At 36.7% G+C, this 15595-nt stretch overlaps 1 protein-coding gene across 6 annotated transcripts; it reads left to right on the forward strand.

Moving 5' to 3' along the window:
* Positions 1-2153: 2153 nt before the first annotated feature.
* LOC137013795 (C-C motif chemokine 20-like) lies at positions 2154-15117 on the forward strand. 6 transcript variants are annotated; one of them, XR_010893762.1, is made up of 9 exons: positions 2154-2823; positions 2963-3065; positions 7813-7941; positions 8611-8666; positions 8912-8999; positions 9490-9554; positions 9674-9827; positions 10908-10999; positions 11137-12398. XR_010893762.1 is itself a non-coding variant. In XM_067377740.1 (5 exons), exons 1-5 carry the CDS (start codon positions 2757-2759, stop codon positions 14905-14907), a joined length of 330 nt encoding a protein of 109 aa, XP_067233841.1. In that variant the 5' UTR covers positions 2154-2756; the 3' UTR covers positions 14908-15117. The 6 variants fall into 6 exon arrangements, 2 of the variants coding, with proteins under 2 accessions (XP_067233841.1, XP_067233842.1); XR_010893763.1 differs by having other exon boundaries at positions 8915-8999; positions 10908-10984; positions 11137-12035; XR_010893761.1 differs by having other exon boundaries at positions 2154-2612; positions 10908-10984; positions 11137-12028.
* Positions 15118-15595: the final 478 nt, after the last annotated feature.

The following is a 15595-nucleotide window of genomic DNA, read 5'->3' on the forward strand; positions in this document are numbered from 1 at the left end:
TAATGTATATAAAACACATATAAATGGATAGTTGAATCAGATTACAATGTTTAGAGTACATGTAAACAGATCTGCAATCAGATTCAATTCATTCGGATTGGTGAAAATTGGTGCATGTAAACGTAGCCACTGTGTATGGAGTTGCAAGTAAGTTGCCTAACTTGTGTGTTTAAGAGTATGTGTGTAGTTCTAATAATAATCTTATTGATTTATATAGCACTTTTCTTTACATAGGCTACGTTCACACTGCAGGCTGAAACGACCCAATTCCGATTTTTTTTTTTGCCCCTATGCGACCTGTATCTGATCTTTTCATGACAGTCTGAACGACACAGATCCGATCTTTTCAAATGTGACCCAGGCCACTTGGGTATGTGGTCCTGAATCCGATACGTATCCAATCTTTTGAAATGCGACCTCCGTCTGAACGGCCAGACCACATGTATCCGACCCGTACGTCATTGATATGCTACAAATGTCATAATTGTGCGTTGAAGTAGGCGGGAACGAGAAGATAAACAACAACCATGGCGGACGATGCTGCTGAGACCAGTCAATGGAAGGAAGCGAGGTCACAGATTTAATTAATATTTGGGGTGACAGCTCTATTCAGGCCAAACTCGAGGGCTCTTATCGGAACCGGGCGGTTTACGAAAACATTTCCAGCAAAATGGCCGAGCGTGGTTACAGACGATCCTGGCTCCAATGCCAGCGACAAATAAAAAGCCTCCGAGCCAAATAAAGGAGGGTTAAAGCCTGGAACAAACAAGGTGGCCGTCTACTTCCACAAACAACGAGTGACGTCGTTGACCGTTGCGTACTCTTCTGCGCATGCGGGTCACTTTTGGGTCATTTCACGTTCACACAGGAGATAACAAAAAGTCGCATTTAATTGAAAATGTGAACGGCCTTGCAAAAAAATCAAATTTTTTCAAAAAATCGGAATTGAGCATTAAGCCCTTCAGTGTGAACGTAGCCATAGTTGTCTTTACAGTCCTGGCTGAGAGTTGTGGTGGCACATATAAAGTAAGTGACTGTTATATTTGTTTCTTGCAGGAGGCTTAAAGAAAAGCACCATGACCAGCCAAATCATCTGTAAAGATGTAGAGAAGGCAGTCTCCAAGTGGCTCATTGGTGCTAGGGACTGGGGGGGGTAATAGACAGGCCCGACAGGCAACCCCTCAAGGACTTCAGGCTTCGGGTTCATTTGAGGTGGAAAGTAGCTAATCCTGTCTCTAACAGTGAGGGAACACTGAGCAAAAGTTTTCTTAATGAGAGTTTTCTTAATGTTTTTGTTAATTTTACTTAAATAAAAAGGTAATTAATTGTATTACTGGTCTTGTTATTATTGTAGCTCATTTAACCCAAGATGTTTGGGTCTTAAGGACCCGTTTTAAAGGTTGCTAAAAGAAAAAATATGCTATTTATTATTTTTTTCTAACACAAACTCATTGGCCGTCTGTGTGCAGGAGTGTTGTCTTTCTGCACCTGCTATTCCCACACAAAGTTACAAAATTGTTATATTTCAAGCATTTTCACCTATTCTGATTAAGTTCTAAGAAATAATCTCTAATAATGATATAATCTTTTCTATGTTTTTTTTATTTTTTTATTGAATTTCCTTGGTTTCTCACAAAAAACAAACAATCATAAATGCGATCTCACAGGGGTAAATGGCTAAAGTAAACATCTGTCAAGTATTTTTTACATGAATTGTTATGGCTGTATTGATTTAAAAGCCTAATAATATGGTGGGTCCACCAGACCCAGTAAAATTAGCTGTGTAAAAAAAATATGAACATGGGTTACAAAACTGTATGGGCTGACTGTAAAATAAGATGAATTTGTTAGCCCATAATAATGGTTATTACCCTTATGGGTAGAATAGCAGGGGCCCATGTGCAGCCCACATGGGGCCCAGGTAAGTGTGGGCCCCAGATGGGAGAAACCTGGGTTGCCCGTGTGGGTTTTAGCTAGGGCCCATGTGAAGCCCAACTTCAGCCCATCTGGGCTTGCCCACATGGGGCCACCATGGAACCCCCGGACAAAACTAACTGGGCCCCATCTGGGCAGCCCAGATGGGGCCCACTCACCAGCCCATATCCAACCCTTATGGGCCCCACATGGGTGTGTTGGCAGGGAAGTGTCACTAATGGAAAAACAGGATTGTGGGATATTAAAGGCAGCTAAGGATACATCTATGCTTCCTTCAAAAATCGATCTGAGGAATGTATCTCATGAGACAGGAAGTGAAGCTAACATTGGATTCGGACGCGCCTTGAAATGTGTCCTCAGAAGGCAGCATTTTCCATTTTTCAGATCGGTCAAAATCGAGGGAGCGAGGGTCTGTCCATAAAAACTTCCCTCGTCCACTTCACGAAGTGGAGCGCACTCAAAATGGCGGCAGGAATTCCTGCGAGGGGAAGCGTTTAGGGAAGTTCGCGAGTGCGTGTCTAAAACCGAACGGGAACGCAGCCTTGGAACAGTACTTGGGCAGAGACTGATGACGTTTCACAAATCCACAAGAACACAAGTAGCCTACAGACAAGAACGTATATTGAGAAACGGCTCAAATCTGAGGAATTTCAAATAGGAGTAAACCAATTCCAAAGGTGGGGGAAAACCCAAATCAAGGGTTTATAAAGAGTGATCTCAGTCAAGTCCAACATAAACTTATTCTTTTTCTGTGTGGATTACCGCTCTCTTAACAATACTTTAAACCGTATGAGATACTGGACAACTTCCAAAGTTCAAAGATGTTAATAAAAATGTGTATTTTGGCATTGGTTACACTCATCCTTTTTCAGGTGGAGACAGTCGCAGGTGAGTGACTGCTTTTAAAGAATATGCAGATCTTTTAAAACGCTGTTCCTGAATGTGTTAATAATCCGCCAGCATGCCGTTATTCGACAGCCTGTAGATGTGTGAATGCATGAATAACTCGTTCCCTTTTGTTTCACAGCGACCTGCTGCCTTAGTTATACTAAACACCCCAGACGCTGTACAGTTCTGAAAGGCTATGATATCCAGGGCTTAACTGGCGGCTGTGATATTGAAGCTATTATGTAAGTATTTTTATTTTGTGTATATGTGTAGTCCTAAAAAAAAAAAGTGATTCTTTCCTCATTTTTTTAACTAACCTAAGCTGAATGCCTGTCTGCCTGAGACTGTTGCTGACTTTCTTAATTTTAATGGTGATAAAAATATTAAACTGTGACTGTCAGAAATTGTGCCATAAGAAGTCAAACATTTTTCTTTTTTATCATAGCATTTGTTAAGAAAAATAGCAGTAGTATACACAGAAACAATAGCTACATAGCTAATATACATCTATAGTAAAAAATATATTCCCTCAATAGATAATAAATTCTACAAGATGAGCACAAAATAAATCGTGATAAATTCTAGTATGGGTGGGTCATGAATATATTTTAAAAAGCTTTCTAATAAAAGTTGATGCAAGATGTTTTTTCCTCTTTTCATCAGTCGTTTGTTCATTTTGTTCATCAGTCTAGATCATGTTTGACTTTCTCTATAGCGTTTCAAATAGTGTTTAACTCTTAAAAGAATTCAAATGGATTGCACATTTTATCATTAGTGTCACGATAGGAATGGCTTGTGGAAATCTTATCACACTTTTGGAGGTTGTTAAGTTGTGACGTAAAGAACGCCGTTTCCGGGTCTAAAGGTGCGTTCACGTGGCCTCGTAATTCCTGTAGTTACAAGATTCTAGCTTGTAAAAAGCGTTCACGTCCTCGTAGAGCTCGTAATTACAGCTTGTAAGCTGGGAGTTTTCTGAAAGCTCCCAGATGTACCACGTGGCCGCTGTAGATTCATTTAGGCGTTGATAGTGGTGTCAGGAAACGCATAATTCCCAGTCCGAGGACGTGAACAGCTCCGAATATAACGTCACGTATTGTCATTTCAACAATCCGGTAAATACGAGGTGACGTGAATGCCATCGACGGCCGTTTATGAGCGCTATTTATTCATATTAAATATCAATCATTTAAAAAAGTTAAAATTTTAAATACTTACAGTCTACACAACAGTCTCCGTGCTCACAGCGTCACAGATATTATTTTAATGATTTATAAAAGATGAATCATTGTCTGGCCATCTGGAATTTTGATATGGAGATAAAGGTTGTAATTATATATTTTTTGTAGTATTACACCACATCATGTATGTATATTAGCACCATTTGTTGTTTTCGTGTGGTATGAGATGCCGCGTGACGTCAGACTTAACAACCGGATCCGATTCAGAGTAGGCCGATTCGCGCGCCACTGATGCATTAAATAAATCGGGCTGCTTCAGTTGCGCTGATAATTGGTCTTTTCAGTTCGTACGGGAACCTATAGCGCTTAAAAGCTCTGAATACATAAAGCATATAATTCAACACACCAATACATACAGTATGCATCGATTATTTTACCTGATATGAAGTGTGCACTGCAAACGAGTATTATTTATGATCGTCTCCGTCCAGTCTGTACGCCGTATTGCATTCAACCACAATTATCTTTTTGATTTCTGTGAAGGAATGTCTGCCGGGATCTGGTGAAACTTTAGTTTTGAACCAAAAGTCCTGTTCCTTCTATTCTGGCAGCCAAAAACACAACAAGATGACATTTTAAAGTCAAAAACTCAAACTTTTAGCGCGCCCGCTATTAGTTCTTATTTATGTTTTGCCTCCAGCTAGAGCGGTGACGTCACAGTGACGTATGCGATTAAGGGGTCTATATGTGCGTGGCCGGTGTGCGATACCTGTGAGTTGTCAAGCTTCGCGTCCGGATTGCCGGGGGTCCCTTTATAGTGTAGTTTTTGTCAGTGTTGTTTATTGAAAAACACCCAATTATGCAGAATGGAAAATATTTAATTGTTGAGCTGTCAAACTAATATATAACACTGTACGGTATGGTTATTACCTCAAAATCCAACAATTTCACACAAAACGATAACTGCAAATCCTTGTTTCTCTGCCTGGAGTCCAGCTGTTTCTGTGAATTGCAGTGATCCATTTGCTTTTTCCCCTGTGCTTTCTGCAGTTTTTAAATATATACCTCAGGGTTTGTATCAAAGCTATTTGTACAGTCAATCACAAAGCTTTTTCCCGCTTTGGATGTGTTTTGTGTGTTTTTCGCGACATTCACGCTGAAAACCAATACTGCCAATCAAGGGGCTCGCACACCGGACGCGAAGCTCAGCGCCGCAGCACATCTTTCAAATTCGAACGCATTATTTTATGTTTTTTTTTTCTGAGTCGTAGCTGGGCGCCGTGGACAGACGCCGAATGTCGCTGCCGGTGTGCGTACACTCATAGTTCTAAAACAATGCGTCCAAATTTTAAAGACGTGGCGAGGCGCTGAGCTTCGCGTCCGGTGTGCGAGCCCCTTCAGTCTTTTGCCACTCGGTGGCCGTGACCGCAGCAGTGTTGCCAGATTGGACTAAAGATTTCCAGCCCAACTACAGCTTAAAACCCGCCCATTTCAAAAAATACCAGCCCAAAATACATACTGTTATTAAAACTGTTATAGAATAAAACACACAATTTTTTTTTATTATTATTAAACAACCAGACTAACACATCGCACATTGGAGAGCACCAGGCTCGCCTCAAGTATATCCAGTCAGTGCATCTTTTTTTTTTTTTTTTAATATAAATGATAATTTTATTAAAACACAAGGTCTACATCGGAAACCTCGGGGACAACATTTTTTATTGTTCTTGTGCTACTATTGTCAGAACTACAGTTCTTTTCTAATAGGCCTATTCTCAAATCATTTCATTATACTTTTCTTTTTGTATTAGTAGGCTACTTACAAATTTGTGCTTAATTACCAACTAATTAATTTTTTTATATTATCATTATTAAAATTATTATTATTATTTAACTTATAGACCACTGGGCGATTCAACATGAATTCTCGTTTTTTTCCCTTCTTTTAATTTTAAATAAAATAACGACTGAATGATACACTGAATCGTCACTAGTAGGGCTGCCCCCTAATAGTCGACCATTAGTCAACTTGAAGAGGCTTGGTCGACCAAGATTTTATTAATCGGTTAGTCGCAGAAAAAAAAATCTCCACAGGAAGTGGCGAGGTCACGCAGTCCTAGAGGCACAGATCATTAACTGCAGGAAATCCAAACATTCACCTATCATTTATCGACCTCAAATATGCCTTATCACTTGAAACATGTAAGTCGCAACTTTAGTCCATTCTCTTTAATGTTTGCCTATAGATAAATGTGCGCTATTATTTGGCATATCCAAGTGTTTGTGTGGAGAGCGTGTTTACTGCATTACATGGAGGCGTCGGTGTGATCACTGCACTTAACTTAAAATACTCCGTCATTTTTGGTCATAGATAAGAGTAATGCAAAATGTAAAGGGTCTACTTTTATTTCTGTAAACTCACAATAACAGCAAAACGTTGTGCTTTTGTAAAACAATGAAAGCAATCAGGATGCGTTTTCTGATCTCGGTCTCGGTGAACTTGAGCTTGTAACAAGCATGAACCGAAACTCATCGTATAAGCTGCTTTCCTCACAGACACAAGAAATATATCTATAGCTTGGAATGTCTACTTTTAAACGAGCCAATTCAAATGGAAAATAAATATTCTCAGATTATGTAATCCATATGAAACTTGTATATAGGCGCGTCCACTACTGCGGAGATGAGAGATGAGTCAGCATTGTTGACTCATCCGCTCTCCCATTCCTTTCTGTAGGACTTTTTATATTTACCCCACTTTGGCATGATGATGATGATGAATGATGATCACTGATGATGATAATGCAGTTTTGACGATATAACGAATTAGCCTACAACAACCCGCCAATCAAGCTTGAAGTCTGATTGGACAGGATTCCCCTGAACCTTATTGGCTAACCTGAACCATACCTAATTTAAATGTCATCCTAAATTATATAATTTATTTTATAGTTAGTTTTCATTAAAAAAAATAATAAAGAATACTGTTTATAGTCAAAAATAAAAACCCGCCTGTTGCATCAAAAACCAGCCCAAATTTTAAAGACCCGCCCAATGCATTTTTTTCCGGTCGGACGTGACCAAAAGGAGCCCAATTGGGCGGGAACCCGCCCAATCTGGCAACACTGGACCGCAGTTGTAACGGTCGACGGTGACGTCACATGCATACCCGCTATTGACGCGTTGTTACATTTTTGAAGAAGTGCACATCAGGCTACGGCGTACACTCTACGCAGAAGTATAAATCAGCCTTTAGAAGTCGTAATCAATACGTAAACAGCCCTGAGCAAAAAGTAAGTATACGGCCTACGTGCGTATGGCCCCGACTCTACACTACTGCACTCTAAAAAAAAATGGTTCTTCAGCGGTTCTTCAGCGGTTCTTTGGGGTGGTTAAGGTGCTATATAGCACCGCTACCTTATAAAGAACCAGTAAAGCACCTGTATGGTTCTTCAGCGGTTCTTCAGTGGTTCTTCAGCGGTTCCTTGCTGTGGTTAAGGTGCTATATAGCACCACTGCCATACAAAGAACCTGTTAAGCCTCTGTATAGTTCTTTAAAGGTTCTCTAACTCTCTTATTCTCTTAGTTTAGTTGGGGAAAGGATTAAAAACAACATTAAATTACAGTGTATTTTCTAAACATAACCTGGTTCTCAACCTTTTTGTCCCCAAGCCCCTCTACACTGTTAGTGAATATGGGTGTAAATTGGATTGCTATAACTATTTGAGTCTGATTACTTCGTCTTTCTGCGAATTGCTCTCAATATTATAGTAGGCTACACTCAACTGCTCAAATATCTCACTTTCAGCCAAAGGATAATTTCTCTTTAAGGACCCCGTGACAGACGGTTTTTTTTTCTGACGTCATGACTCACGAGACTTTCTGGAGTTTTCTGCTCGGCCGCCATTTTCTTTCCCCTGGACTCGGATGAAATAAGGTAGGTTGGAAATGTTTTAATTAATATACTCGAAAATGCAAAGGTTGAACATGTGTTTTAGCGGTTTAGAGTTAATTAGCGTTGTTTGTGAACATGAATACTAACGAAATCGTAACTAACCGAATTTTTGAATTTTCGCGGCCTGCAGTAACGTTATAAAGGTTAGCGCTAATTGAATATTTCTATTCTATACAAGATGTTGCATTACTTGTTTTATTCTATAGAAATGTATTGTTGTAGTGTTTGGACCATGTAAATATGTCTCTAAATAATTTTTAAAAGAAACGTCTCCTTTACCGTGTAAGCAGCGCGTGCTATTTGAAATGATGCGGGCAGGAAGTGCGTGGGGAGCGGGAGAGACGCTCGAGTCGAGGCTGAGGGGATCCTCGCATTACAATTATTGAGTTTAGGTTTTTAAAGTAATGTTTGTCAGTTCTTTTAGTTGTCTTTTTTTCACGTTAGCTCTGATTTGTTCGACCAAAATGACGAATAAAGTGTGTGAGTAAAGACATATTTAAGGCTTAACGTTACTTCATTTGACTAGCGCGAGGTGTTTTTTTTTTAGTAGAATGAAATGGCTGAGTATTTACACTACTAATTAATTACTTGTACTGCAGCAAACAAGTTTTTTTTTCCATTTATAAACACTGATTCCCCTCTCCCTTTTAGGATCTAAAGCTCCTCAATGTTTGACGACTAAGGACACTTTGCAATAACTTTACATGGTAAGTAATTTCTATAAAAACGGCTATAATTGTTAATAGATAATATGAATTACCAATGTTTGACATGTTTGAATAAAATCCATCTAATGTGGTCTATTGACTTGAATGTCATCCTCATTAACAAACTTTAGACTAAGAATTATCCATTCCAAAACATTCATCAACTCCCTCTTATGCCATCTCAAATGCATGCGACTTTTTTTCTTGTTGTTTTGTATTAATTTTTTTTTTTTTTTTTTTGACAGTAGCCATTGACATTAAATTAATCACAGTTCCAGCTAAAAATCTTTACTGTTCTACTGAAGAAAAAAAGTCAACTTGGTTGGCCTGATGGTAAGTAAATTAACAGCTAGCTTTCATTTTTCGTGAAATATCCCTTTAATCAAGAATGATTAAATATATTAGGGTGTAAAGCTAATTTATTAATTGATGCATGTCTTATTTTCAGACTTATAATTATATATTATAAATTCATAATTTTAAATGAAACCAATGACTGATTCAGATGCATTTCTTAATTGCAAATCTGTAGTATTTTAGCACTGACGAAGGCCTGTGTGCTGAAACGCATTGGAAAAATAAAGAATTGATTTTTTTTTTTTTTTAGCTCCTTTTTTATTTATTTATTTGATCCCTCAATGCCACAAGTGTTGCTGGTATTGTCCATAAATATATTAATTGCAAATTTGGCCAGTCATTAATATGAATTATTTTCTTTTTCTTGTCCTTTGCTATTGCATATCTGCAAAAATTTGATTTCCTATTACAGATTATTGTGCTTTTTTTTTAATTAAGAAAATTAATCACAATTGCTTTATCACAGGCTGAAAACATTCACCTGAGAGAAAGTCCTGAAGACCTCATCAAGGAGTACTTTCTGAGTTGAACGTAAGAATATTCTATTTTGGTTTATTTTCAGAAAAATAAGTCTAAATTTGTGTATTTTGTAGTTATGCTAGCAAAAGGTGACCGAATTTGTTTTTTTTTTTTTTATGTTTACTATTTAGGATAACCAGACAGATGATTGAGGAGCAGCTCACCATGGCGATGTTCATTATTTGGAAGGAGGGGGAGAACTTCATGAACCATCTGCTGACATTGAGGGAGTTAAAGTTTTGAATCAACTTACTTCAGTTACATCAGCTTGTGCCCTGCTTCTAGGTATGACATACATCATCAACCTGGCTTGTCCGAAACCCCTTTGATTTACTTTGTATGTATATGTTAGAGCTGCACAATTTATCGTAGAAAGGTCGCAATCTCGATTCAAACACCCACGCGATCCTACTTTATTAATGACAATGATTCGCCTGCGTCTGTTAAACCTTTGACAAAAATCCTACCGGAACATTCGGTGTTCATGCTGCCACTGATCCAGAAACAGCAGTTTTGAACCACACTGTAGTTATTCAAGGATTTGGTTATTTGATTTCTTTCACAAATATTAAAATTATCACATAAGTAATAAGACAAAAGTTTACAGTTAGGATATAAACACTGGACATCAGATAGTGATCAAAATAGAGAAAATCGAAACTAACATGGTGCTTCAAATAACTGTTGTATATAAATTACCTTGTTAAGCCACTAGGTGGCAACCAGTGACATTGTCATTGAATCATTCATTCAATAGATTGGATAAGGTTAAACCCTGATTCATCCAGTAGTGAAACAAGTATTTATTAATGAGCCATTAATATATTCAAAACCATTTTTTAAAAATAATTCATTCAAATTAAACATTTTCCGGCAATTAGAGTCCAGCTATTAATATTTTGCTAGAACTAGTAAAATAAATGTTATTTTTAGTTGTCTATTTAGAATCGTGGGAGAATTGCGATCTCTATTTGAAACCAAAATATCATGATTCTCATTTCATCCAGAATCCTGCAGCTCTAGTGTGTGTCTCGTACAAATGTGAAGTTGTATGAATATCCAGTTGTGTTGTTTGAGAATTGCTTTGATTTGTGCAAGGGTAATCACCTTTAAAGGATTAGTTTACCCAAAAATGAAAATTCTGTCATTAATTACTCACCCTCATCATTGGAGGAACAGAAACCTCTCAGACTTCATCAAAAAGATCTTAATTTGTTTTGAGTTCAGAAAAAGCATACGCATAAAATACGAAGTATACTTTGGGCTTTACACACAGTAATGAATGTTTAAAAAGCAAAACAAAAAAGTATTGGGTAAAAGCATCCCCCGTGTTATGTTAACCTAATGATGTTATTTTGTTGAAAGGCCTACAGTTGGAAGCAGCTGTTCTCCTCTTGCCTGCACTGTTCAAGGTGGACCTGGGGTTGCTGTTTGACATTGAGGTGAGCCATGAACAGGTGACTACAGTGTGTGAAGCACAATCTAATCAAAGCACGAAGTACTTATTGCACATTTTGTTATAATTTAGCTTATAAGGTTTGCCTTTCAAATAAATATGTGAAGATGGTTAATGCTATTATCCCCTCTTCTCCAGGGCCATGCTCAGACCAGCCCTCCTGTCGTCCCAACACCTAAGATAGTGCCTAAAGCCTGCAGGAGGATCATCTCATGCAGTATGACCACATTTTGTTCACGTTGGATGGCCAGTTAATCACAGAGTAGAGTGAGGACATCTTGATGGCACTGGGCCTCCTCCTGTGTGTATATTTTGCGTTTGGAATCTAATCCAATCCAGTGCCCTAAAGGACTGAAAAAGACACTGACCTTTTTGAAGTATGTTGTTTTGAAATTGAAGGATGCAGTCGGACTTCCTGTCACTGTAAAATGAGTGTACAACTCAATCTGTGAGTAGACTTTTGGAGTCAATACTCTCTCTTGCTCCCTTTCTTATGGTTTAAGTTCCAGTTTCTATATTTTTTTTGAAATCCCGAAGGACAAAAAAGAAACTGCAGGACTTCAGAGCATAACTCAGTATGTAAAAACAGGACTATTGTCTTCAAAAATGTACATATTTCAAGCTTGTTGCATTATTTTGTATAAAAGGGGAGTATAATGTGAGTTTATTTGCTGCTGAAAGAAATAAATTAAAAGGTTTTGAAAGTGTAATGTATTTTGTTTTTCAGTAAGCATTTAGTACATGATTTTGAATCTATGAAGTCATGATTTGGTAAGAAATTATTAATTATCGTTCATAAAAGTGTAATTTAGAAGCATATTGACTCATCTACAGTAGTACCTGGCATGATAACGGGCCCTGCTAGCTCAAAAAACAATATATGGCACCTCTAATTTGATAAATGTGCTAGAAAACTATAAGAATAGGTGCTATATAGCACCAGAAAAGGTTCCCCTATCATAACGAGCCAAAGAACCACTGCTGGTGCTATATGGCACCTCTTATGGTTCTATATAGCACCATACGACAAGGTGCCATATAGCACCTTTAAAGATAGGTGCTATATAGCACCAAAAAAGGTTCCGCTATGATTACGAGCCAAAGAACCATTTTTGGTGCTATATAGCACCATTTTTCTTTAGAGTGTGGTTGTAAATTAGAATTTGTAAAAACGTGGCAAGTAAAATTACACCTTTCTCATACACACACACACACACACACAAATATATATTATTATAATTAATTTCCGTTAATAATTTGTGTAATTTTACAAAAAAAAAACCTCCCACTAAATTATCTATATTGTAATGTGTGAATCTATGAAAAAGAAAAAAGGAGAAAAAAAAAACATTTAATAACATCTGACTTTTTCACTGTACATATTATATATATAAATCATATAAAGCATTATCAGTTGTGTTTTAACTGATTATTAAACTTATTAACCATTTTTGTATATTTTTGTGGGTTGAATTTGCAGTGCCACATGAATAAACTGTGTTGACCTTGATTTGATAAGGCAACTGATAATATTGTCTCTGATGCTAGAGTTCATGGTATTTTATGTCATTGCAGCTTCCGCACCGAAAGAGGAAGATTAATCTGTGCTGACCCCAAACAACATTGGACACAAAAAAGAGTCGAGTGCCTAAAGTATGAGAAAGTGACTTATCAATCAATAACATGAAAGAATGCTGTCTTACCACATACTGTGTGCTAAAAATTAACGGAAATTTTGTCCCCTGTAGGATGAGAGCAGCAAATTTGAAGAAAATCAGGAAATCCTTGTAAGAACGCAAAAAAATAAAATAATAATAATAATAATAATTCTTATATATAACAAGCTAGATTTGCTATGTATTTTAGAACTTTTTTTTTCAATACTTTTTGTATTGATAACTAACTCACTAATTCTAATACCATTTAAATGATTTCTATAAAGAAATTCTATATTTAAAGGATTTATATATTTGATGCCTGCACTGTAAAAAAATGTCCAGTGAATGTACAGGTAATTACTGGCAAAAAAAGTTGCCAATACTTTACTGTTAATTTTACAGTTCTTTTCCATACTACATTGCAGTATGTTGCTGTAAAAATACTATGCACTCAATTAAAACTCATCAACTAATTTCATTTGCAGAAATTCATAAACTTAATAACATATTAATAACTATATGAGCATATTATTCACTTGAACTTCTTTTGAGTCCATTAAAAAATAACCAAATTAAGCAAAATCATTAAAACTAGAAACATCATGTCAGCTATAATCTTTTGCAGATAACTGCTAGCTCACAGCACATGTGCAATTACAGTTAGCTAAGAGATTGTCACTGCAGTTACTGTTTTTAAATAAAGCAACATGCAACATAACATCAGTGTTCCTGGATCATCTTTGCCTGAAGCACAGGCTCTATACTCTTATGCACAATGGTGATACACAAAACTCAGACAAACCCTTTAAATCCCAACAAAACATTTAACACCAACATCTAGTGCAAAAACACATAAAAAAAACCCCACTTCAATTCAACATTTACTCTGATCAATTATTGAGTTGTATTAACTTTCACTAATATTTCAGTGAAATTAACTTGTTTCATTTAATAAATTTGACTTATGTTTTACAGTACATTGCTGAACTAAAACAAACGCTGACCTCCATCATGGTAACATCAAACGAAACGATAAAACATCTAAACCTCTGTTAATTCTCAATAAGAACTTTGTCTAACAGAAATAAAGTCAATAATAAGTGAAGCTTGTAATGCTGTTTGTGGAGTTGTTTGAGATCTTGAGCGATTTAATGTCGTCTTTTATCTTAAGTTGATTTAATGTTTTTTCTGTTCTTGTTCCTTTTTCCTTCATTGATTCTGCTTATTAACATATATAAACTCTATATAAAATTTTCCAAGCCAACTTAACTATACTATGGTTTTTGTTTTTTGTTTTTGTTTTTTTTCAAATTAAAATATTTTAGAGTTCTTTTTATTGAGAAAGGTTACTAATTCAGTCATTATTACTTACAAATTGTAGTCAGTTACTGATTACAAATCACATTACACATTTAAGGTATAGCCTAATATAATCTGACTACTTTTTGATTACTTTTAGATTACTTTAGATTACTTGTTTATCATATTGAATTGAATAGGATAATATTGTACCATTTTGACATAAAAAGAGCAAGAAAATATACTTTTTTTCATCAACAACATGAAGTGCATTACATTATGTTAGTTTTTTTAAGGGCTGCACGATAATGGCTGGCATTATAAACTGATAATCTTGATTATTTTAATCACGATTAATATCCAGATGTTCAACAGAAAGATCATTAAGCCCATTTCACGTTTCACTTCACCTAATAGTCCTGTAGGTTCATTTAACCAACTATGATAGCTTCATCAAACGGAAAATCTCCTAATATTAATTACAATAATTCCAAATGTTAACATTTTTACTCTCTAGTATAGCACATAGGTTACATAAGTGCATTTATTCACCGCAAACAATATGGTCGAGAGATACATGTTTGGATATATTACAGTTTGTCACAGAGAAAAGGTTGACTTAGCAGCGGCCTCGTGAAGGAACAAATATTGTTTGTGTGACGCTTTCATTAGAGCAGAATTTCACAATGAAGATCAGCGCTTTTTGCAGCCCAGAGAGTGAGCATGTGCATGGTTGGGAAGATTAAGTAAAACACTGGACAGAAAACGTATTGATTTAAGAGAAAAGCTCCATGGAAAAGCTAATGGAGATAATGGAAATGCCAAATTGACAAAACGTTTTTAGAACAAATAACCAGCGGGCCAATGTTGATTCACGTTGTATTACGAGCTCTGTCACATTTTTGCCAGCAGGCTCTGTTCTCACCCGCTTCGAATGTTATCACTCGATTGAATGGCCGTTATCAGTGGTTATCAGCTCATAGATATGGGCCAGAAGGGGCCTGCTGCGCCTACTGGTAGGCTCAAATGGCTGTTATCATCCATCTACATGGTTAATCACCGATACAAATACAAGAGACGATTCCAGATCCAATCAGATCGGAGGTTCACTGGATGACGCGGCATCGTTGCGCCGGTTGATATTTTTCAGGTAAGACATGATAAAACCGAGCATTTAAACTGTAATTAATTAGTCAATAATCGAAATCAATACAGAAAATGTGTTTTAAGGTGGCGTAACTTACATGAGATAACCGTGTTGCAATTGTGTTTGTTATATACTTTATTAACCTATCCTTACATGAGATAATCGTGTTATATATTATGTTACTTGCTTTATGTGAGCATTAACGTTGTCAATTAGCATGTTTTACATGTCTAATGGGGTAATTTAGTTTAATAGTTCAACATTATTGTTTAATTGTTTTATTATGTAATGTTTATAATAGAGTCGTTAGTCTGAGATCGATTCGTTAATCTGAGATCGATTGCTTTGCTTATGTCACGCTCTTTCACACAGTATCGCGAGAGTTTCTCCATGCGAGTGAACGTTATGAAGTGAGATCGCGAGACTTGGCTCATACGAGTAAACGCCATCACTGAGAGCATCATTCATCTCTTCTTATCATTTTCCCTGTTTA

The sequence above is a fragment of the Chanodichthys erythropterus genome, chromosome 23, assembly GCF_024489055.1.
Source record: "Chanodichthys erythropterus isolate Z2021 chromosome 23, ASM2448905v1, whole genome shotgun sequence".
In the NCBI taxonomy this organism is placed as follows: domain Eukaryota; kingdom Metazoa; phylum Chordata; class Actinopteri; order Cypriniformes; family Xenocyprididae; genus Chanodichthys; species Chanodichthys erythropterus.